Genomic DNA, 25,019 nt, shown 5'->3' on the forward strand with positions numbered 1-25,019 from the left:
TGAATACATAACCAGTGCGGAAGGGGTAGGGAAAAGGCGGCTAAATAAACCATAAAAGGATAGACTTTATATGGAAATGTTTTTCTGTCCTTCAACAGAGAAACACAAACATTACAAGACAATAGGACAATGGGTAAAATTTTATTATGTGTAAGTGACTTAGCCTAAGACTCACTGCAAGTCAATGGGATTTAGGCTTCTATGTCTACACTACAGCCTATGTCAGCAAAACTTTTGTCCCTTAGGGGTGTGAACATTCCACTCCCGTGACTGACATAAATTACACCAGCATAAGTGCTCGTGTTCACAGCACTATGTCGGCAGGAGAGCTTCTCCCGCTGACATAGCTTATGCTGATCCCAGAGGTGGCTTTTTTATGCCAATGGAAGAGCTCTCTCCCATCAGCATAGAGCATCTTTACCAGATGTGCTGCATGTATAGACATGGCTTTAGGCTCCTCAGTGACTTTTGAAAATGAACTTAGGCATTTTAGACCAATGACTTCATATGAATCAAACAAAATGTATTATAGATACTCTGCTTCAAACCATAAGGAACTCTGTAAACAAGGCCAGAATCACTAGGAACTGACTGGGTAGTTAGCAAATGTAAGAAAAAACTACAAACAACTTTTATTAACTAGAGAGGTGGAGAAGTACCTACATGATAAAACACACGCCATTACACCTGATAGCTTTTTTTTGAAGTTTCACAAAGAAGGCAAGGACAGGATGGGAGGAGAAAGTGACAAACCTTTTCACACCCTTACAGGGGTAAACCTCCAGACCTAATTAAGCCACACTAGGGAGATTTCCCCTGCAGCTGCCTAAAAGCTGCACCTGTTCACCAGAGAACTTCAGATTTCCAGCGCTGCTGGGTCCTGCACCTTCTATAAGTGCCAGTTTACTTTAAAATATGCAATATTAAAGAAAAACAAGCAGCGAAGAAGTCAATTTCCAAGTGTGTAAACAGGTTATTTGTGTGGGGGGGGAAATTAAGAAGCAAGTATTCAAAAGCTGATTCCATTTTAAGCTGTAATACATTAAGAGTCTGATTCCTAACTACTGTGTTTTAATTATTCACAACTGTGTGATGAGAGTGCAAAACTGTTCATTCCCACTTTGCACAGGTGAAAATGACTAGACAAGAGAGTGGAGACTCAGGCCCGTAACATTTAATCCCATGCTACTAAAGGAATTTGCAGGGTAAGTTACATGCAAACATGAAAGACTAAATCATAACAGAAAATAGATACCCTCCAAAAGTATACTGTATAACAACTAGCTTTTACTGTAATTCAGTAAATTTCAAAAGTTAAACAGTGTTTTAAAAGCTGATAGAAAAATTTGGAATTTAAACTTACTGGTTGGCGAAATGATTGCCAGCTTGCAGCCATGTTTGTACCCAGGATCAACTCCCATCAAAATACGTCCTCTCACAGGGTTCGTCAGAAGCAACTGTCGAAGATTTCTTCCAAACATCATTATAGATTCTTTCTCTGCGTCAGACGTTAACTTTGATCTTAGAGGATAGAAAGCAAAAAGAGGGTTTTTTTCCAGTTAGTTTTCAGACACATTTTTAGTTGGTTCAAAGTACATGCTTTTTGGAGCATTTCTGATTATTTCTTTGTTATGGTCCACTACGCTATGGATCTCGAGTTTTTGGTACATTTACTTTAACAGGAATAGTATATGAAAAATTGGTTGTAGTCCTAAGAAAGTAGCATCAGTAACTGGCTTGCAGTTACAGTTACCCATAAGTTGTGTAAAGTCTGCACAGACTCCTTTCTGCCTTATTTTCACACATCCACTATTACATTTTTGAATAGACAGCAGTGTCTACTCAAAGCTGGGTTTCTACTTGCAGGGGAATGGTATTCTGATTCTCATCAGACCGGCCTTGAGAAACACCTACGCTGAATCCAGCTTCTAATGTAAACCTGCAGAGACTGGGATAATTTCCTAGTTACTGAGAAAATTACTACCAAGCAGAATTGGTTTAAGCCACTAAGACTGAAATGGACTAGATAGCCTGATAAGTCATTTCTATTTGTAATTGCTAAATTACTATAATTCACTAGATAGCCCGTCTGGTTCATGAGTTACAGTATTTCACAACTGTATTTGAAACTGGTGACTTGATAAACAATTGCAGATGCAAAATAATAACAGTGTAGTTGATGTGTTTCCACATTTGTTTGTGTGGATGTAGGCAAAGCAGAAATTCATAGATACAAAACGTTCTCTATTTTTTTTCCCCTCTTCCATGATCTTTGACAGGAAAAATAAATATGCCACTGAAGACCAAGGAATGAGTTCTGTAACTTTCGCACCATTTATTAAAAATATCCTTGTTTATCTGAGACAAATGTGTATTTTTGCTAGGTGTAAGTATGCGCCTTGTATGTCAACAGCAGCCAAGAAGAGAATGTCTGATAACAACAAAATGTCTTAGTTGTTTACACTTATTAAGGAATAAAAAAGTTTATTAAACAAAAAGAATCTTTAGTATTCAGCAGTTTCCTCTCTCTTTGCATATGCACACATCCATGCACCATCTGTGTAATGTGATCAGTTATTAGGATAATTAAGGAAGTCATGATGAGTCAGATAGTAACTAACACTGTAAGCCTGCATATAACTTTAAAACTACCCACACTTTTCCCCCCAGGAATGTGTGTCTTTTTGGTCAGTCAAAAAGGAACCCTTTTCTGTACATTAATGTACCACTGAAACAATACCTAAGATTATCATAAATGAAAAACTAGCGGAAATAATTCTTTATAGTTTTTCTATACAATTAATTCTCTATGCAAATATATAAACATTCTCATTTACACATAAATTTATTTTGTGTTTGATAGTATTTTATGTATAGTCAGATCCATTGCTTCCCAAAGAGCCAGTCTGTTTCCAGTTTGGGAACGTCTTTACATAGAGCAACTATGAGGAGAAAAGACATTTTTAAAAGATAGGAAAATATGACTAAAACCACAACTACTGGCACCCGGACTCGTGGACATATGTACAATGTGAAACTACTTTTAACTCCAATTTTTGAAAAACAGACTAGATTACAAGTTGGTGACATCCCTTCAACACTCAAAGACATAACCACCCACGTTTTCCTTCACACATTGCTTTCAAAGCATTTCTATGGAAAGGCATCCTTCATGCAAAAGAAAGAAACCCCCTCTGGAATTGTTTCTGAATGAAGAACACAAAATTAGCATAGATATTATCTAAAGGGAGATCATGAAAAGTACACAAAATTTACATGCATTCCCTAGGCTGCCCTAGTATTTCAAAAGTAGACCAATAGCAGACTGTGCTCTGGTCTCCATTGAGTAGAAGAAGGAATCACCCCCAGGTAGCAGAATGGCTGTGCTGTAGCAGCCACCACTGAACACAACAGCAGAAGCAGTCGCTGCCTCTGCCATGGTGTGTGGACGTGAAGACTGGAGAATCTGCACAAAGGAAGATCCTCTGGCCCTGGCTTTCCTCTATCCCCCAAAAGTGGTTTCTATATCACGCACAGGACATCCACTCCCCACATGCAGCTCAATCTACCAGTTCTACTACAACGGGGACCTGTGCAGGAACTGGATTTACCCCTAGCCACATGTTATTAGTTTTGTACACTTTATGGAAACATGTTTAAAGTTGGCTTGGATTTAAGAAACTTTTATAGTAACAGGAAATGGTACTGAAAGTGCCAGGTGTGTGAAGACTATAACGTATGTCCTTTCTATTACTTAATATCCTGTATTTTTAATTTCAAATATAGACCTTTCTTTTTCTTTCTACCTGCTTCTCATTCAACATGTGTATCAGTGATATGACCCACCACCCCAAGTGCTGGCCCTCAATTTTAAATTTTGGATAGTCATTTAATCCTTTATGAAACTGTCCCAGGTAGCCTGACATTTATTTTCTCTTTATGTTCTCAGGGCACCACTGTGCGTCAAAAATGATAAAATGCCTAGCTTTGTATTGTTCTAATTTCTGGTAATTCTTATTAATAAGGTTTGGGGGAGGAGGGGATCCCTCGTAAACATAAGAACATTGATTATTTTGAAAATAAATATTCTCATTTGCCATTTTATGAAAAATAAAATAATTTATCAAACGATTTAACATATCATTTCAAATTTACTAGGATGATTACAGTAAAACAAATATAAAGAATATGGAGATTCCTTTAATTTTCTTCTGCATTTGAAACTCAAAATTGCATTCAGTCATCAGATTGCCAAGATAAGTATTTAATAAGGGCAATTATCCTAATCTTGGCCGACTGACATCTGGAGTCACAGCTGGAAGATAAGGGTTCTAAAGTTTGGACTCCATTTCCAACTCCAACTTTCATATGCAAAGCACAAGCAATATTTTCTGTGGGAACTTCAGGTGTGAAATGAGATGTATAGGGGAAAAAATGTCTATGAAGAACAGTGAGGGAAAGAACTCCAACGCTTTTTGAGAGAGTATGGAAAATTAGGAAAGAATTATACATTTAAAAAAATATTTCTTCATCTCATCACTTGTGTTGAAACCCTATGAAATTATTCCATGCAGGACTGCAACAAAATAAAATGTATTCTGAAGAGCCAAAAGTATTACTGGACATTATTATACCAGGTCTGAGCAATCATAGTATCTGACAGGAAGGAAAGTAGAAGACAGGAAATGAAACAATAAATAAGGTAATTGTCTTGCTGGCAAGTTCTCTCCTCCTCATCACTAGGAGTAAAAGTTTCAATACACTCTTCAAAACGTTCTGCTCCAACGCTTATTAATAAAAAAAAAGTTAGAGACGTTAACACTAAAAGGAGGTTTTAAAATACTTTAGCAGCCCTGTGCAAGACTCCAAAGAAAAACTTCTGGTGAGAAAAGAGAGAGGATAAAAAAGGAGAGCAGTTAAGTGGTCACAAAAGTGAGAAACTGATTGCTCACTGTCTTGAGCCAGGAATACTATTGGCAGGTGCCGTACATTCTTCCCCATAGGAGTTCAGTTTCAGCACTCATCCCATATTATTCCACTTCCAGGCCTTTCCTAATTGGAAACGGCCAATTATGCCAGATTTTCCCAAACAGTAAGATATGGACAAACATCCATTCAGGAACAAAGTATTTCACTTATTTCACTTATGACCTAAACGCAGACTTAACCTGATCCAGAGTTTATTTGTTTTATTTTAAAAAAGCAAAACAAAAAATTGCACTAACCCACTGTTGCAGCAAACTTCACGTTATAAATTGTTGATGAAGATTTCATTGAAGGTGCTGGTTTGGTGAAAAAAGTATATTCCTGTATGTTTATCTGGAGTGTGTGTGTTATGGCTGTTTTTGCAACTCAAAGTGGATTTTCACATCAATATTATTCTTAACCTAATGTATAGGGCCCTACCAAATTCACGGTCCATTTTGGTCAAGTTCACGGCCATAGGATTTTAAAAATAGTAAATTTCATGATTTCAGCTATTTAAATCTGAAATGTCACAGTGTTGTAATTGTAGGGGCCCTGACCCAAAAAGGAGTTGTGTGTGGGAGGGGTGGTAACAAGGTTATTGGGGGGGGGGGGGGGCGGAGGGGGTTGCAGTACTGCTACCCTTACTTCTGTGCTGCTGCTGGCAGCGGTGCTGCCTTCCGAGCTGGGCAGCTGGAGAGCGGCGGCTGCAGGCCCCAGAGTTCAGCTCTGAAGGCAGAGCTGCCACCAGCAGCAGCGCAGAAGTAAGGATGGCATGGTATGGTATTGCCACCTTTACTTCTGCACTGCTACCTACAGAGCTGGGCCCTCAGCCCCCACTCTCTGGCCGCCCAGCTCTGAAGGTGGCAGCGCAGAAGTGGTGGCTGTTGGCCACACACCCAGCTCTGAAGGCAGTGCCCTGCCAGCAGCAGCACAGAAGTAAGGGTGGCAACACCATGACCCCCCTGCAACTCCCTTTTGGGTCAGGACCTCTAATTTGAGAAACGCTGGTCTCTCCTGTGAAATCTGTATAGTATTGGGTAAAAGCACACAAAAGACCAGATACCACGGAGAGGAGACCAGATTTCACAGTCCGGGATGCGTTTTGCATGTGAATTGGTAGGGCCCTACTAATGTATTAACTGTAAGAGTCATAGAGTATTTATGACACTTACCACAACTAACCAATATTTTTGTCATGCGTTTTGTATAAGGGTTATATTTACTCTAGCAACCTTAACTTGAAGTTAAATTTGAAGGAGGTTCAGGGGAAAGTGGAGAAGAGGAATGGACCATGACACCTTCTATAAGCCTGGTTGACTTATAACCCACCACAAAACATGATCAGCTCAGATGAAAGTTTAAGTGCAGCTGGATCTTGACAACTGGATCTAGTGTCATCTCAACCTCACCGCTGCCTACACCTGCAAAGAAGAGTGGGAGATAAGCTAAAGGAAAAGCCCTCACATATCTAGGAGGGAAAAGGGACATAGTTTCCCGCTCTCTCAGAAGCGGTCTAGGGAGTTTAGGGAGGGAGAGACAGACAAGTGAATGTGGCCAATTATGCTTTCAGGGGAATACCTCAATCCTTTCCCCATCTCAGCTCTCGATCATAGGATATGTGAAATTCTGTCCTACCAGTTTGCAGTTACCAAGCAAATTCACAAGTCCACTTTTAAAGCTTTACATGTATCGCTTTACAAACCTTTAAATGCCAAATTTAACCTTCAGATACGCTTTCACGTGCCGTCCATTCACTATAAGGAGAGTCAAATGGGCATCTCGGACTACAACTTGCCCCTATATAACCAAGCCTCATAAGAAACCCTTTGAGTACAATTAATCCCATTTTACAGATGAGGAAACAAACAGGGAAGTTACATGATTCACCCAAGGTCACAGAGTAAATCAGTGTCAAAGTGGGGAACAGACCCCAGAAATCCCAACTCTCAGGCCTTGTCTACATTGGGTAGGGTTGCCAACTTTCTGATTGCAGAAAACCAGTTACCCTTGCTTTGCCCATCCCCTGCCCCGAAGCCCCGCCCCAGCCCCTAACCCCCACCCCTGCTCACTCCATCCCCGCTTCCTCCGTTGCTCACTCTCTCCCACCCTTACTCACTCACTCATTTTCACTGAGCTGGGGCAGTGGTTGGGGTGCAGGTGAGGGTGAGGGCTCCAGCTGGAGGTGCGGACTCTGAGGTAGGGCCGGGGATGAGAGGTTTGAGGTGCAGGAGGGGGTTCTGGGCTGGAGGATGGGGCTGAGAGGTTCAGAGTGTGGGAGGAGGCTCCCGTCAGGGGCAGGGGGCTGGGGTGTGTGTGGGGGTGAGAGCTCCAACTGGGGGTGCAGGCTCTGGGGTGGGGCCGGGGCTGAGGGGTTTGGAGTACAGGAGAGGATTCAGGGCTCGGGCATGTGTCCTGATTACAGTTATAGGTGGCCAGCCACAGATGCTGCAGCGACACAACCCCATAGTGTACATGGGGGAAGGCAAGATATGATATGATTTGCACCAGTGCAGCTTATCCTGATTCCAAGCAAGGGGGAGCTGTAGCAGTGCAAACCCTGGCTTTCCCCATCTGCACCAAGGGCTGCACCAATGGGTAAAATCCAAGGCCAGAGAAGGCCCCAGTCACACATTAGATTCTGTAGCAAGGAATGATGCAAATTAAGCCCAACATGGCAGCCTAACTATGAAGTGATCTACTTCGGGGACTTAAGTCAGTCACACTAGAGTCTACTTATGTAGTTAACTCCCACCCATCAATGGCAAAATAGATTCAAATGCTACCAAGTTTTGAATTTTAAATTTCCTGTTTATTTATACAGTATTATATATCTTGCATGTGACACTTCATCTCATGACACAGCTATTACAGTGTCACTGAAAATAAGACTATTTTCCAGAGACATCACAATACCCATAGTACAGTATCAAAACAACATTATGACTACTATATTTATCATGTAGTGGAGATGACAAATATAAGGGCCACTTCCAGCAAGAGCAATTACTTTGTCAGTTTCTTTCAGACAGGTAAGAGAAATGGAGTCAGAACAATGTCAGTGACAGCATTATTGCAATGGCAATTGTGTAACGGAAACAACAGATGTCTAGGACAATTTCAGAGACAAAGGTTTATTGTTAAGATGATGATAATGATGTGTTTATAATATTGTAATGTAAACTCTAAACTGTACTTGTTAGGTAAAAATATTATGAAAAGTACAGCCAACATATGAAATAGGGTTCTTTCTTTCCTCACGAAGTTGAGTTATTGACCATTTTAAATACTTTTTCTCCAATTAAAATTAATAGGAATAAAATGCCTATAAAATGTCAATTTAAAAAAAATTAGGATTACAGATTATTAAAAATGTCTGATAGTGCACGTCACAATAAAGTATGTCTTAGTAATATAAACAATATAATGCAAGTCAAAAATTTTCTCTTTCTGCATAGACCACTTGTTTACCTACACTAACCTGAATGCGGTTGAAAACTGAATCTTGAGAATTGAGATTGATAATTCATCTCTTTTAGATTATTTCAGGCTACACTGAACATTATTAATTTTTACTTGGCTGAATGATACACACTAAATCCTACATGGTAACAGGTTTTGTGAAAACAAACAGTGCAGTGTTTACCTGAATTCTCTACAGAGGAGAGGATAAATAAGACGTTTATATGAATCTTCCACCGAATTATGCAATAACTTCATTAACTCTGGTTTTGCATAGCGTTTTGGTCTCCACCTGTACAAAAAAACAAAAAGGGCAGCATTAAACACTTCCTCCACACCGAATCATAAATGTAGAGCTGGAATGGACTTCAAGAGGTCATTTAGTCCAGCCTCCCTGCGCTGAGGCAGAACAAGGATACCTAGATCATCCCTGACAGGTGTTTGTCTAATCTGTTCTTTAAAACCTTCAATAACGGGGATTCAAAAACCTCTCTGTTCCAGTGACTAACTATCCTTATAGTTAGAAAGTTGTTCCTAAAATTCCTTGCTGCAAACTAAGCTGATTATTTCTTGTCCTACCCTCAGTATGGAAGATCCCCTCGAGATAAGAAAGAAGAAGCTTCCATAGTTAGAGAGAGAAAAAATAAAGACCAAAACAATTCTTGAATATGTATTGCTTCAGCATAATGTTCTATAAATGCCAGTATTACTGCACCAATGCTGCTGTAAAGTTATATCTTCAATAGTGAATTGAAGAAGGCACAGTAACTTGGCACAGGCTTTTACTGTCAGAAAAGGTGAGGGGACTATGGACTTTTAGGGAACTGATATTTCCGACTGTCTTCATTTTAAAGAAAATACTACAAAAATAAATTAAAACTTCCCTCCCACTTGGACTGAAAAGAAAAAAGAACCTGTCAAACTTCATCCCAAATGTATGAATAAATCAGTTTTACATTTCCATTATATGCACCTCATTTACAATTCCCCACTGCCTCAAATGTGACAAAGCATTTCCTGCAGAGGCCACTATTGAGTTATGGACGTGAATAGAGGGCAGCTAGTTAAGGAAGGCAATGAAGGTCATATAAAAGTTGAAGTGCTGAACTACAGACAGCTAAGGGAAAACAAATACAAAATTGAGTTAAAACATTTTCTTAACATCTCTATGAGTGAAAACAGTCTATTTGTTTTGGAACAGCAAAAAAGCAAACATGTACCCATTACATGCATTTTCTTTTTGTTCTGTTAATGATATGCTTAAATTATACACCAAATTCCAGAGACTAGCAAAATCTCATTCAAACATAATCTCCCAGAATTTTGTACGCCATGCTCATCTTGTACCTTTTCTACTCTGGTGCAACTGTGTGGATAGACAAGGCTCTGTTAAGATTTGCTACAAGACATCAACCCAAGCCACAGAAGTCAGATCTGAATTTCAAGCTTCCCCAAAATTCAGGTGTGATCAGATCCAAGGTTTTGGTTCTCACCAAGCTATTTTCTGAGTAGCAAGAACCCATGCGATCACCTACCAGATACAAGAGAATTAAAGTTGTCCACTGAGCAGGTAAGAGAGACATGGCAGGATTTATTGTTCTCTCTCTCTCTATCTGGAAACATTTGAGTACATTTCAGAAAGCTGTTTTTAACAACATGAAAGAGTTGTGGCCATTTGAAAATCTGTCCAGCCGTGTGCGCAGTTGAAAATTATGCTAATTTTTAAAAGATATAGAGTATTAATCTTGTCTGTACTGCACTTACATGTACAGATAATTTAGAAAGATCCAAGATTCTCTGAAACAGCCCAGACAAATTTTCAGTTGTTTAAGGAATTATCTCCTGAAATGGATTCTCTTCTTATGTATTTATATTTGAGTAGTAGTATGTGATCATCTAATTAAACACCATACCTTGATGCATACATACAAGGGGAGTTAAAGATTACATGAGGACCTTGTTTTACCATTTCATTACTTTTGAGAGCTTAGCCATATGACCTTAACATTAACAATTTTTAGCAACAATTTTATTATACTTTGTTGTAGAGAGGATTTTCTGGTATACACATAAAACGAGAGCAGGGTTTCCTTTGCTCTCGTTACTACCCAATCCTATTACCAGAAATGTGTACAGGTGGTAAAACTGACTATACTGATGGAGATAGTAATGCATTTGGACAGCAGACATCAGCTTCCCTCTCTCTCTTGTTAAGGCTGATTAGTAGATCTCTTATCCACAAATAGCTCATCACAGCAGATATTTTTGACTGCATGCCACCTACGTATGACTAATAAAATGATTTTGTGATATTCAGTGAGAAGTCCTATAAATATTACAGCACCATATTGTACAATTCGTCATGAAACTAAAAACATCCAGAAGACGTATTCAATAAACAGCCTGTGAATAAATAGCATGTTTTTTAACCCACACACATATTCCATTACTTGTGGGGGGAGAGAGGGAAATAAAGTTTAACAATGGAATGGAGATAAAGTACCTCTAGATAGCTCTTGAAAGATAATCTGAACCTAAATAATCTCTACTCAGCAAAGTGTTTTTTTCTGGAATATTTAATGAAGAATTCATTAATTTCTAAAATACTTTAAGTGTGGCAATGGTCAGGAAAGTTGTTATGAAAATCGCATCTGCTTACTCAACAGGTCTTCTCTCTGAGTGCATCTGCTTACCCTAGGGAATAAGGTAAACATATCTGCAGTCCTGTTGGGCCTGCATAGCAAATAACAGCTATGGGAGAGTGAGCTGGGTTCTATTTGGGCACACTCATCATCAACAGAATTGTTGAAGTTCAACTGAGGAATCTTCATTACCAGTGATGATGACTGATCCAAAAAGAACACAGCTGGTTTTCTAGACCCCAAGTCAAAAAGGCAGCACTATAATCTGTTTGCCTGAGAATTTAGCTAATTATACATGGACAGTGGAAGTCACCCACAAGAACAGCTATTTAAAGCATGATAACTCTGGCCTTATGTGGGATTTGAGAATTTCATCCTGAGAGGAGGGGAAAAAATAAAATCCACCCTCCCCTCAAGCCAAGTGATTCTATTTTTACAGAGTAACTTCTGAAAATGTAATCACACTTCAGTGCAAATCCGTCCTCCTCCTCAGTGATCAGTATGGTCCTGCTGCATAAGATGGGGTTAGATACAGAGTTGGGGGTACTGCAGGAGGCAGTTCTGGACAACTTAGCCAGCCATTTTCTAGAATTTGGCCCAATCACAATGGCAGTTCTAGCGGTGGGTGCTCATCCCAGTGAGTTTCAACATAATCGTCAGTTTCCAGTCTCCAGCCCTTCTGATTTATACCACATCAGTCATTATAGACTCTTCAAAGAGGCCTATCACCCTCCAATTCCCCTTTTCCCCTCAATGGCATGTTATCTCTAAAGACTTCCTCAGGAGAACAAATTAAAGATTAGTGTATTAACTACTAATTTAACAGGTAGGAGATAGCATTGTCTTGTGGAGAGGTCACTTTCCGCTCTCTGGATATTTGGATTCTAGTCTTAGTTTTGCCACCAACTTCTTGTGCAACCTTAGGCATGTAGGTTTCCCTTCGGTAAAATTTCATCACTTCCCAATTTCAGATGAGTGTTCGGATGTTCTCTCCATAAGTAATTGGAAGGCACTACAGTATGAGAAGTAATTGGAAGATACTACAGTATGAGAAGCAAGTGAATAGGTAGGAAATTGTGGATATAGGGCACTGATATCTTTCTTCAAATCCTAGGAGGCACAAGAATAAGAAAAAAAACTTTGGGATTTGCAGGGACCCACCTCAGAATAACACTACAGTAGAACCCCTATTACAATGATTGGGGACTGAGGAGTTTGTAAAATCAACATCTCAACACTACAGTAGATATGATGCATAAATTGCAGTATGGTGCACTGCATTGTTCTCTTCTTGTCCTTCAAACCACTGCAAAGCAATTTCTAGTGCCCTGAAGGCATCAGAATGGGATAAGATGTCAACTTGTTTTTCATTACTTTCACTTTTGTAATGTGATTTCTTTTTCATTTGTGTTCTGTAGAAAAAATGGTTCATATAACTGGTCACTCATAAGAACATAACATAAGAACGGCCATACTGGGTTAGACCAAAGGTCCATCCAGCCCAGTATTCTGTCTACCGACAGTGGCCAATGCCAGGTGCCCCAGAGGGAGTGAACCTAACAGGTAAGGATCAGGTGATCTCTCTCTCCTGCCATCCATCTCCACTTGCCCTTCTCTGAACCTTTTCTAATGCCAGTATACAGGTCTGTCTCATCTTACACGGGGGTTCCATTCCGCGGTTAGCGTGTAAAGCAAAAACCGCGTATAGTCAAAATTACATTGAGTTCAATGGCGGGCAGAATCGCCCGCACTACAGGTACAGTATTAAAATTGTTATTTTTCTCTTTTTTTGTTGTTTTTTGTTTTGTTTTTGCCGACCGTGTAAAGCTGAAATCGCGTGTGTTAAATGCGCCTAAGATGTGACAGGCCTGTATCTTTTTTGAGATGAGGCGACCACATATGTACACAGTATTCAAGATGTGGGCATACCATATGATGTTCATAAAATTAAGGTTCTACTGTACATTATATGACAATCTCCTTTGTATTTGTTAGCAAGGTGACAAAAAGTTAAACAGCATCTAAAATCTGTCCCCAAAGATATACAGTATTTAAAGCACTGGGTAAGAATGAGAGATATCCTTATGTGAATTGCTGATGAACTTCAGTGACTGCAGATGAAACAACTGATAATAGGGAAAAAAATCTTTGGTAACAGTGTCATCAAAGAGGACTGCCTCCAATATTCACAAATCAATTATATGGGATGAAGAGAGGTAACACAGAGAATACTGACTGGGCTGCAAATCACAAAAGTGGACCTGGTGCACTGTATACATTGGAATCCCTACCTCAGAGCAGTCCAAAAAGACCCAGGTCTGGGTGTAATGCAGTAAGCTACATGGTATTCCATTTGTATATGAGATGAATGAGGAGCTAAGATCAACGTGTCAAATTTAGAATTTGTGGTGCCAGGGAGTGTATTTATTCTCATCCTCCTGTTCAGACCTTTGTGCCAACATCATCAGAGTAACACGACCAGCGCAAGACTGAAGATGGCTGGCCTAGGGTGGAGCAGAATCCATGTTCAGTAACATTAGGAAACTCTTCTGGTGATCAGATGTACACTTGTAGATCCAGTGGGAAAGTGTAGAATCTAGCATAGATTTTCATGCATCAAGATCTACTGGAATGATCTCCTATGGAATTTTTTTGTTTGAGAGAAAATAATTTGGCCCTTAATTAGAAAAACCTAAGGAAGATCATATATTGACTCTTGAGTCGAACATTCAATTTCTGAGATCATTATTCCTCTTAGCACTGGAAGACTGACAAAAATATCTAAATTTACATTTTAAACTGTCATTCCTGTAGCAGCACAAACTGTTCCACTGACAGTGACTCATGCTGTTGCTGAATTCTATTGTAGATGCAGCTTTTTAAGACTGTTACAGATATTTCCTTCCTACACTATAGACCAATGATCCCCAAACTTTTTACCTCGCACTCTCCCTTACCTGTCTACCGCCTGCTCTCCAGGAGCAGTGACGCAGCTCTGGGTGGGGAGGATGTGGACAGGGCTAAGGGGGCCGAGGCTGGAGCCACAGCTGAGAGCGGGGCCAGAGCTGAAGCTGGCAGCCAGGACCCAGGACCAGCAGCGGATCCCTGGGCGCAAGGCCTGCAGCTGGGGCAAGGGCCAGGAGCGGATCTGGGTGGTGCTCTCTCCCCACCCCATGTGGAGGCTGGCCTGGAGCATGCCCCACAGTTTGGGGACCTCTGCTGTAGACAATACTACACTGTGAAACAGTTTAGTCTGTAGTGTATATAAGAACTAAAATGGATTTTTAACTGTGATCAAGAATCATGACAGCTCTGAAAAGCCCAAGGACCTTACCATTAAGAAACACTATACTACCAGAGCAAACCACTTTTAATCACTCATACACTTTCTGTGGTGTATAATTTAAATTTCATATCATAGTATGTTATCCTCTTTATGTATTCAGCCATTAGCAAGGTCTTTCTTCCTGTCTGTGCACTATATCACATTAACTAAATTTTACACATCAAGATCAGGATTTCCAAGATCCTTCATAATGGGAATTGGGTGCCTAATACCCTTTGGATCCTTGGAAAACCGAAGCCCAGATATTTTGTGTATGCAAGCAAGATAAACAAATAAGGTCAGGAGAATATTATTTTGCAAAGCAGATGGCTGAGCTCCAGTTGACACTGAAGGGAAGGAAGCTGGGAAGGGAAGGGACAGCGAAGCACTGGAGAAAATATTACTATAACTAGGACTTAGAGCGCATCTTTCACCACAGATTCTCAGAGCATTTGGCAAACGTTAAACAAGCCTCACAACGACAAGTTATCTTAAGAAAGTAACATGCCTGAAATCATACAGAGTCTCGGTAAGAAATGGAAATAGAACCTGAGTCCAGACTCCCAATTCTCTACTTTAACCACTAGCCTACATAAACAGCACACAGTCAGTTGTCAGGACATCTGTGATGGGAATTATGGGGAAACAGATCATATAATTATGGTTTTGGGTAATTAAAAATAATATTTAAGAAACAATATCAATAAATGACATTCCTGAAAGCATACAGAATGCATTGCAAAGTACACCTCTACCTTGATATAACGCGACCCGATATAACACGAATTCGGATATAACGCGGTAAAGCAGTGCTACGGAGGGAGGGGGGAGGTTGGGAGGCTGCGCACTCCAGCGGATCAAAGCAAGTTCAATATAATGCAGTTTCACCTATAACACAGTAAGATTTTTTGGCTCCCGAGGACAGCGTTATATCGAGGTAGAGGTGTATCAAATTATACAGTGCCTTGGAAGTAGTCACACTTTCTTTATTTTAAAAGGTCTACTTTTCATTAGAATAACAATGTTCTTTCATATTTTTGGCACAAGGTGTTTAATGAATGAAGATAGACTATTTTAGACAGTATAATCAATACATATGAATGTAACATAACAAAAGCCATAGTAGGTCAGACCAATGGTTCATCTAAACCTATATAGTGTCTTTTGATAGTGGCTGGTGCCAGATGTTTCAGAGCTTCAAAATATACTACTATTTTATCCTAAATGTTCTTCTACAACATGTCCCTGTACAAAGGGCATACTGTAAAAATTTCAAAATGCATTACAAAGTAAACCTTCAAATATTTTAGAATTTGAGGTGCTTAAAGAATGCTGCCAGAATTCTCAAGATACATCCAAAAACATCCTCCTCCTCCTCAAAATAATAATAAGCCTGCAGTAGGTGGTAATACAGAATGAGATCTAGCTGTTCACAAATTTAAACTCATCTAATAAGTTAAACATTTGTTAAACTATTTTCTTAATGTAACAAGACATGTGAGGTGCATTTTAGTATGTAGCTGTTTATAGAAAAATATGATTTCAGTAAGAATATATATATACATATATATATATATATATATATATACACACACACACACACACAGACCTTTCATTGACACACCACCTACAGAATTCATTCTTCACCCCGTCAGGAACGTTGACCTTCACTGTCAGGATCTTCAGATTTTCCCCTCGGTTAATGGCCAGAATCTGAGTGCAAACATAAATGGCAAAGACAGATGACACACAAAATACCCAAAAGATAAACTTATCAAGTCAACATTTGTATACACATTTGCTTGACATTCTGGAGCAAGTCATGCTGCTTATACAGTAAAACAGTTCACAAAGTATTGGTTTGTATAGATAACATCCAAAATGTAACTTAGACAAAATCACGCCATAGCAGAATACAGTATATTGTTTCTCCAGAATAAAGGATCCCAATTTCATTTTGAGAATCCAGTTTCTGTTTTATATATATACACATGTACATGTATGTATACATATATTATACACCTCTACCCCTGTCCTCGGGAGCCAAAAAATCTTAGAGCGTAATAAGTGAAACAGTGTTATATCGAACTTGCTTTGATCTACCGGAGTGCGCAGCCCCGCCCCCCCGGAGCGCTGCTTTACCACGTTATATCTGAATTCGTGTTATATTGGGTCACGTTATATCAGGGTAGAGGTGTATATAGAGACACACACAATATATATTTATATATATTTAAAAAAAAACAAAACAGGAAATTAGACAGTTGTTAATTCACTGATTGAACCACTGAGGTGTTGCCCTTGTACAACCCCAGTTCAAACTTTCACTAAACAAAATGGAAAGTGATTCAAATCAAAACAGGAGACTACAGAAGAGACAGAGCTACATTTATGCTCCTGGTTTCCTTATTTGTACTGACAGCAACCAAATTAAAATCAGTCAGTTTGTAGCAGAATGTGTGACAAGAAAGGTAATCAGTTTAATTTGTAAAAGTTGAACTTTTCATTACTCACCCCTAGGAAACTTAAAACATTTTGCACCCCATTTTCAAATTAATATTAATACACCAGCCTTTAAGTCACTGCACAATCATCTATGCTCACAAGAGAAAGAATCTGTGCACAAACGCAACACTTACACTAATGAACTAGCAGGTCTGGAAAGAAAAAAATCTATTTCAATACACATTTTGGGTTTTTTATGGGCATCTGTGACTCAGATGCAAATCTGGGGTCACAATTCAAGAGGTAATTACTGGAAGTTTGTCACTATGAACCTAGGCTAAATCCCATTTAAGTCAATGGGAGCCTTTTCTATTTGGATCAAGCCCTATATTGGTGTTTTATAGACAATGCGATCTCAGAATAAGGGATTTAATAAATGTAAAGCATGTAATTTGCATGCAACTGCATAGAAGAGAACACTGTTTTTTATACTTCCTTTTATTCCTCTAAGTTAAACTCCACCAACACATATTCCTTAAACATTAGATGTGTAGATTCCATTAAAAAAAGCTGTTAAAAGTTGACATTCCTGTATTGCTGCATATGTTGCTGTATATTACAGGCCATAAATACTGTCACAACAGAGCATTCTGTGTCAATCATGAACTTTAATTCAATCACTAGCTAACTCAGACATGTCACATATGTTAAATACAATGGTTTAAAATGACTCCAGGACATAGTACCAATTTATATTCCTCAGCTTTACTGTGCTTGTGACATACCAGGCCTGACATATCATTGAACAACAAAGCTAATAATAAAAATCGCATGTGAAATATTATAGCATCGGGTACCTTGACTGCCAAAGCAAACGTTTTCATGCAAAGATTAGAAAGACATTTTTAACAAATCAAATGCTTTCATGTTTATTCCAATATATATATAAAAAGACAAAGTTAATGTCAAGCTAAAGTGAAATCAAAATGATGTTCAGGACAAACAACATATCTGATATAGAATTATAGTGTCACCATTCACAACATTACTATTAAGGGTCAGTGTTTTAATTAAAACACTATTTACAAGGGCATATAACTAGGCAGTAAAAATGCTCTTAGTTCTCTCTCACTAGCAAATCTTTTTACCAACTTTAGAATTTAACACTCAATTTAGTCTGTTCTAAATGATGAGTGTCTACAGAAAAAATATAAATTGAAAAGAGCCTCAATTAAATATGGCAAGTAGTTAGCCAATATCCCCATGTCATGCAATGCATGTACAGTATTCACTTTTGGCAACAGATTCCACAAACAGCCACAATGAACATAAACTACCGTACATTTTTCTCCAGCCCTAAATCGTGTCTGTATTAACAGACTGGAATGGATCCAATGGATAGGAGTTACACTCTCATAGACTAATAATGAAAAAAATAACTTCTAAAAACAAAATAGGAGCAGGGATTTAATCCAGTGATACAAAGAGATACGTCAGACTCAGTTCTAGTTATTGAATACATAACATCTTGTGTATTATTTCACAGAACTTTCTGATTACATATTTATCAGAGAGCCTTAAAATAAGCAGCAGCAGTCTTGAATTAATATATTCCATTTATATCTTTCAGTAACTTTAAATATCTCTTGCATAGGGTGACCAGATAGCAACTGTGAAAAAACAGGATGGGGCTGAGGGGTAATAGGAGCCTATATAAGAAGAAGTCCCAAAAACCGGGACTGTCCCTATAAAAACAGGACATCTGGTCACCCTACTTTTGAATCACACTTTTTAAATGGTATTGAAGGTATTATGCCTAAAACATGGTATTTTACATATCAGTCTCCCCCTTCCCTCCCACACACCCAATTATGTCTTCCTGCCACATGGTATAGAAAAGAAGAAAAAGAGACTAGTGCATAAGCACTGGTATGTTTACAGCAAGTCAGACAATGTCAAGATGTTGTGGCGGAGGTTCATTCTATTATTTATATTGTGGCAGTAACTAAAATATGCTAAGTGCTGTACATATATAAGTCCCATACCTGAACAGCTAGCATCTTAGAAGAAGGGCAGGATATGTGGACCTCTTTCCTCTTAGTGTATGTCTACACAGCAACTAGACACCCGCAGCTGGTCCATGCCAGGGAACTCAGGCTTGTGGTTGTTTCATTGCTGTGTAGACTTCCAGGTCCGGGCCCAGGACCATGCGAGATGGGCGAATCCCAGAGCTCAGGCTCCAGCCCAAGTCCAGAAGTCTACACTGCAATGAAACAGTTCCGCATCTCAAACCCTGCGAGCCCGAGTCAACTGGCACAGACCAGCCACGGGTGTCTAGTTGTTGTGTAGACATACCCTTAGAAAAAAAAAGGTACATACACCTCTACCTCGATATAACGCTATCCTCGGGAGCCCAAAAATCTTACCGCGTTATAGGTGAAACCGCGTTATATTTAACTTGCTTTGATCCACCAGAGTGCGCTGTCCCACGCCCCCCGGAACACTGCTTTACCACGTTATATCCAAATTTGTGTTATATCGGGTCGCATTATATCGAGGTAGCAGTGTAACTACTATCTTTAATGTACAGCAAAATCTTCCAGACAGGAGGCACCCTCAAGAAAGGTAAAGATATACATACAATGAAGCTGACATTGTGCAGTTATTTTTCAAGACCTATATTTTAATTTTTTTTTTTTTTTTTACTCAGCAACCAGGAATTATCTTTTTTTCTCCAGCCAGTTCAGTTCATATCCTTCCTTAGACGCAATTAAAGCTTTCACTAGTATAGTAAAAGCTTTTTTATCCACCATGTTGGGGCAATGGTGGAGGGGGGTGCCAGTAAGTGAAAATTCCAGTTAACTAAGAGGGAGGGAGTTTGGGTGTGGGGTTGGGGATTGGGGCACGGGAGAGGGTGCGGAGCACTGGCTCTGGGAGGGAGTTTGGGTGCAGGAGGGGGCTCAGGGTAGGGGGCTGGGGCGTGGGAGTGGGTGCAGGGTGCCAGATTTGGGTGGCACTCACCTCGGGTGGCTCCCCGCAAGTGGCGACCTGTCCCTGCTGCTCTTAGGCAGAAGTGTGGCTAAGCGGCTCTGCATGCTGCCTCCTCCCACAGGCACTGCGCCCCCGCAGCTCCCATTGGCTGCAGTTCCCGGCCAATGGAAGCTGTGGATCCAGCACTCAGGGCGGGGCAGGAGCAGCGTGCAGAGCTGCTTAGCCGCGCCTCCAACTAGGAGTAGCAGGGACAAGTTGCTGCTTGCTGGGAGCTACCTGAGGTGAGTGCCACCCGGATCTGGTGCCCCCTCCCATGCCCCAACCTCCAGCCCCACACCCCCTCCCACACTCCAAATCCCTTGTGGCCGTTCCTCCGCCTAGGAGCAGCAGGGACATGTTGCCGCTTCCAGGGAGCCACGCAGAGCCAGGTAGGGAGCCTGCCAGGCCCGTGCCAACTGGACTATAAACCGGACTTTCAATGAAGATCAGAAATGCTGGTTTATAGAGCTTTCTGGCTGGTAAAGTACCAGATAACACAGCTTTTACTGTACTGTGTTACTCACACTACAAATCTAGAAGAACAACAACTTACTCTGTACTTTTATATACATGATTTTATTAGATACATGATTCTGAATGGCAAACAGATACAAAATGAATTTTTTGTCAAAGAAAAAACAACTTATTCTATTACATGACAAATAGCATGTGAATGTAATTCAAGTAATATAACCTATGTGAATGCAGGGCAGAATTAAGGCTGTTCATAGAACTTTAACTATGAGTATTGCCTAACTTGAGTGCTTAGCATTCTCGGTGTAATTTTTATGTAGAGAATCTTTTTTTTTTTTAATTTCACAGATTCTTCCTAAAGTTTCCATGTTCTCCACATCATTTACAGACATGCTTCTTAAAAAACAATGGACTGAAAAAGAGGATTTCTTCGAATGAGTTTATCTATCCCCCTTCTCTCTTCAGTGCACATTTTATATGGCCTCCTTAATATGGAAGATCACAACATTCTTTACTGAAAGTCATAACAGGTATAGGAGAAAAGACATTATTTAAAGAGGAAGTGACTCTCACTGATTTGGAGGGAAGGAGAGTTCTAATCCAAAGCACCACAAGTGAAAGTGTGACCACATAGCTTTCAGGGTTGCAAGGATTGGGTAGGAAATAAATTCAAGGTGGGGAATGACCAAGATTTTCAGAAACCAAGTTGAAAGAGAAATAAAATTCTAGGTGAAAAAACAAAAAAACAAAGTTTTTTTTCCCCTAGCAAGCAAGGTTAGAAAGAGAAAAGTGTTTTGAAATTAGGAAGAGAGTATGACAAGAGAGAAGTATTTTGTATTTTTTAAAACAGGAAATCTAGATTGTAAACTCCATAGGTCACAGACTGTTGCTTAATTATGTTTGTACAGTGCCTAGCACAATGAGACCTATTCCTAGCTGGGCTCTTAGGCACTACCACAATGCAAACAACACAGACTTTTCAAGAAGTATGACAGACAAAGATTCAGTAGTTAGAGCAGAGTTGGCGAGCAGGAAACAAAAGTAAGTCCAGTGAGGACATAAGCTAATGATGAAACAAAGGAAGTTGGTCATGGATTCACTGTAGATGGGGACTGAAGAAAAGTTTATAGGCTAATCAAGAAAGAATAAGGCTCCTGGTTTTGCGAAAGCAATAGAGGCACATTCCTTTGTTGTTGTTTTGTTTTGTACTTGTTTAATCTTCAAAAGGGAGAGAGAAACAGAATCCTGGACAATTTCCCAAGAGATCCTTCTACTTTTCAAAAGGAACACAACATAAAATGTGGACTTTAAAAAACCTTTAGATTACTGAAGCTGCAAGAATTCTTTAAAAGTTTAAATTTGCTTTTTCACCATTTATGATGTTTAATTTATTTTTCCCTCTTCACTCAGTTTGGACGATGAAAGTAAACTGGTCAGTCACCTTTAAAAAAAAATTAGGCAATTAAGTGTTCTGGTTCTCAGGTCCTAGCACAATTTTCACATTTATAACATTATAGGAGAATATTTTTAAAACCATTCACACAAATCTCAATTTCACTTTTTTAAAGTAAATGTGGAGCCCTCGATTTTGTAGAGAAAAGCTTGCAAATGTGGCTCAAAAACCAGAAGGGAAATAAGAAACACTCAAATGTATTTAATTACCTGATTTTCAGGATTTTAACAGGGTTTTCAAGCCAATTTCATGATTTGGGGGGGCCTGACTCATGATTCTAACATAATACTGCTCTCAGAAAAAAGACTCCAGACACTGAGAAAGTAATAGTTAGCACCTATGCATTTTGAAATCACGTACTGTGCAAACAAAACACACTCTTTAGTGTGTTCTTTGTCCCCTCTATGCTGAGTCGCCAGAGGGCATCAGTTTCTAACCCTTCCCAGTTACAGGAACTGGTTCTTTAACTGATACTGTACATGCACAGATAATTTTAGCGTTCTACGAAACTGTGGTGAAGACTACACATCACTTGTGGCATTTAAAATAAGATTAAGACAAAGCAACAGAAAACGTGTTACGGAAATAATCCTGAAGTGGGGCTAGTCGAAAAAAGGTAACAGGGTTTTTCTTTCTCTAATTTGCATGATTTAAATGTGGTGAAACGTGGATAGATGTTGATTTATTCTCAATGACTCAGTGAGTCATGTTAGGACATATTGTGTGATCTTATATCTTTATTACGCATTCTAACAGCAATCTATTTCTGCTACCACTTCAGAAATGGAGAAACTGATCAGTTTGCAATGGTTGAAGTTTTCTTTTTTCAAATGAAAAACAGTCTCCGATAGGGATCTACAAACTTTTCACACCACAGTATTTTATGATAAAATATGAATGATTTATAAGAAATACTGTAAAAATGATAGTCTAGGCTTGAGCTAATTGAGCTCTTCAGACTTCATTAATGTAAACCTCTATAGACCAATTACTGTAAAAATATGATAAAATGCTATAAACATTGACACTTAAAAAGAGCATAGCAGGGACCTCTTACACATTTACACCAAGGGTTTGGATATTAAAACGATTAGTAATAATTTCATCCTTTCCCCAATACCCAGATTGCTAGAAATAATGTAATCTTTGTATTATTACAAGTGAACTAATTTCAAACCTCACTACCTCTGGCAAGTGTTCAGCATAACAAATCCTCTTTAAAACACCCAGGAGAATTCAAAACAAACGTCAAAATCAACTTTAGCAGGCAAAACCTCACATGGCTTTTTAAAATGGCAACAGGACAAGCCAATGAAGATGGTGTCACAGAAATAAAGAAATGTTGTACAAGAGCAGAAGCAGAAACAGCCATCTACAAATCTAGACACTTCTTGTGGATTAATGAAGGTTCTCGGTTTAAATAATAGAACAGTGTCCAGAAGGTACACATGTTTCCTGTCACCCCATCAGGGCAGAATTCTCTACATTTACAATATTCAGAGCAACACCTGAAGTGTGCACCTCTGTTTCTGAGATTAAGCAATTTGGAGCAGCATATGTACTGATAGGGGTGTAAGACATTGCATATCAATGGAGAAAGCTCCCCTCCAGTGCAGAAATCGCTTTCTTCCCATAATCCCTTTTGAAGACCTACAGCTCTATAGTTATCATTTAAGACTATCAGAAAGACCTCACAGATCAGAAGATGATCACCTGCCAAACAAGAAAAATACTACCTATGTCTTCGGTATGTTATATGCTGAATGCGTCCCTTAACCTTCTTATTTGAAGCATTCAGCACAAGTGAAGTTGCTGAATACTTTTTTTAAGTACTATATTTGCAGGTCACCTTTAACTACAATTATCTAACCTTTTCTTGCTGCTTTGCACCAATTTCAACTGACAGGTTTAATGCCGAGTGGCTCAGAGCACTCTTTGCCCATGTGGATGGTCTCTGAGCCACTCAGTGTTAAAGCAAACAACAGAAGAAGACATAACCAAAGAACTACCAAGAAAAAAGTGCGTTTAATTCTATTCACAGTTTTTTAAATCCAGCTAGAGCTCAGAGCATTGCTCTTAGTGAAAAACTAGTAAAGTAACCTATATTCTTATCCTTGTCAGGATAAACTACTTAACCTTCCCCCTTTTCCTCCAAATGCTTGGTACCTGCTTATTGCCTTGGAAAAACAGAGCATGTGCCCTATTATCCTTCAGCAGATGGATCTCATTGGTTTTGAGCACTCTGCTACCGACTCTTTAAATACATTTGCTTTAATTAGACACTTTAATTAGACAAACACTCCTGAGTATTCAATTCCCACTTCAATTTTTTAACATGTGTTTCAACCTTCCAAGTTACTTTTCCAAGAAACCAGAGTCTTTCGTTACCTCATGTGACTGAACGGTGAAATCAAAATATGGGTAAACTCAATTTTGAAAGGAAATACTTATGACACCTTTTTTTTCTAGGAGATGTATACATGCTGTTTACCATTATAAAGAAAATCAATAGCATATTCATAATGTGTACCTGGTGATGCTGAATGTTCTTAATATTGCAAGAAAAATTCTGGTACAGTTGGAATTTGTTAACGTCTTTCTCATTTACATTTTTTGATGACACTTTTGCCAAGGCTGACTGGATACATATGTACCTTTGCTGACATCTAAATACAAAGAAGAGTAAGTTAATTGGGTGATATGACATGAAGCCTTTAATAGTGTAACTGGAGTTTGTGTTAAAACACAAAATCCTACTGAAATAAATATGAAGCTGCTACTATTGTTTTCAATTGCATTTTATGTCATAATCATCATAAGGGAATTGCATAATATGTCTTAGGGACGCGAATGAAATCATAAGACAGTTAATATATGGACAGCAAAAGAATTTCAAGCAGAGCTCAGAAAAGCTGAGCCTTATCCTTCTCAAGCGTGATCTAACTGGGAGCCCAAAGGCTCCTTTTACATTGCAGTTTGGGGGTTTGCACTAGCCAAGAGATGACAGTACTGTGGATGAGAAGCAAGTTTTAACTCTTATGAAACTGACTGGCCCCAAAGGCTTTTTAAGCCTGGAGACTAGCTGTTTTTGGAGGTTTGGGAAGGCCCATTATAAAGTGCTGCATGGAAGGAGAAAAACTGGTCTATGGTTGGGGCAGAGAGACTCTATCTGGAAGCCCAGATGGACAGTCCTGCCAACACCCTGGCTGTGTCCCCACACCTG

General features: G+C 39.3%; 1 protein-coding gene across 2 annotated transcripts in view; it reads right to left on the reverse strand.

Moving 5' to 3' along the window:
* Window positions 1-25,019, reverse strand: part of SRBD1 (S1 RNA binding domain 1) — a 229,492-nt gene that overhangs the window by 154,355 nt on the left and 50,118 nt on the right. For both annotated transcript variants that reach the window (XM_065589554.1, XM_005296117.5), the window contains exons 11-14: window positions 24,327-24,462; window positions 16,004-16,107; window positions 8,612-8,719; window positions 1,364-1,521 (exon numbers count right to left, since the gene is read on the reverse strand). In XM_065589554.1, the coding sequence (XP_065445626.1) occupies window positions 1,364-1,521; window positions 8,612-8,719; window positions 16,004-16,107; window positions 24,327-24,462 (506 nt within the window). The remainder of the gene's footprint in view (window positions 1-1,363; window positions 1,522-8,611; window positions 8,720-16,003; window positions 16,108-24,326; window positions 24,463-25,019) is intronic.

Source organism: Chrysemys picta, chromosome 3 (genome assembly GCF_011386835.1).
Source record: "Chrysemys picta bellii isolate R12L10 chromosome 3, ASM1138683v2, whole genome shotgun sequence".
NCBI lineage: Eukaryota > Metazoa > Chordata > Testudines > Emydidae > Chrysemys > Chrysemys picta.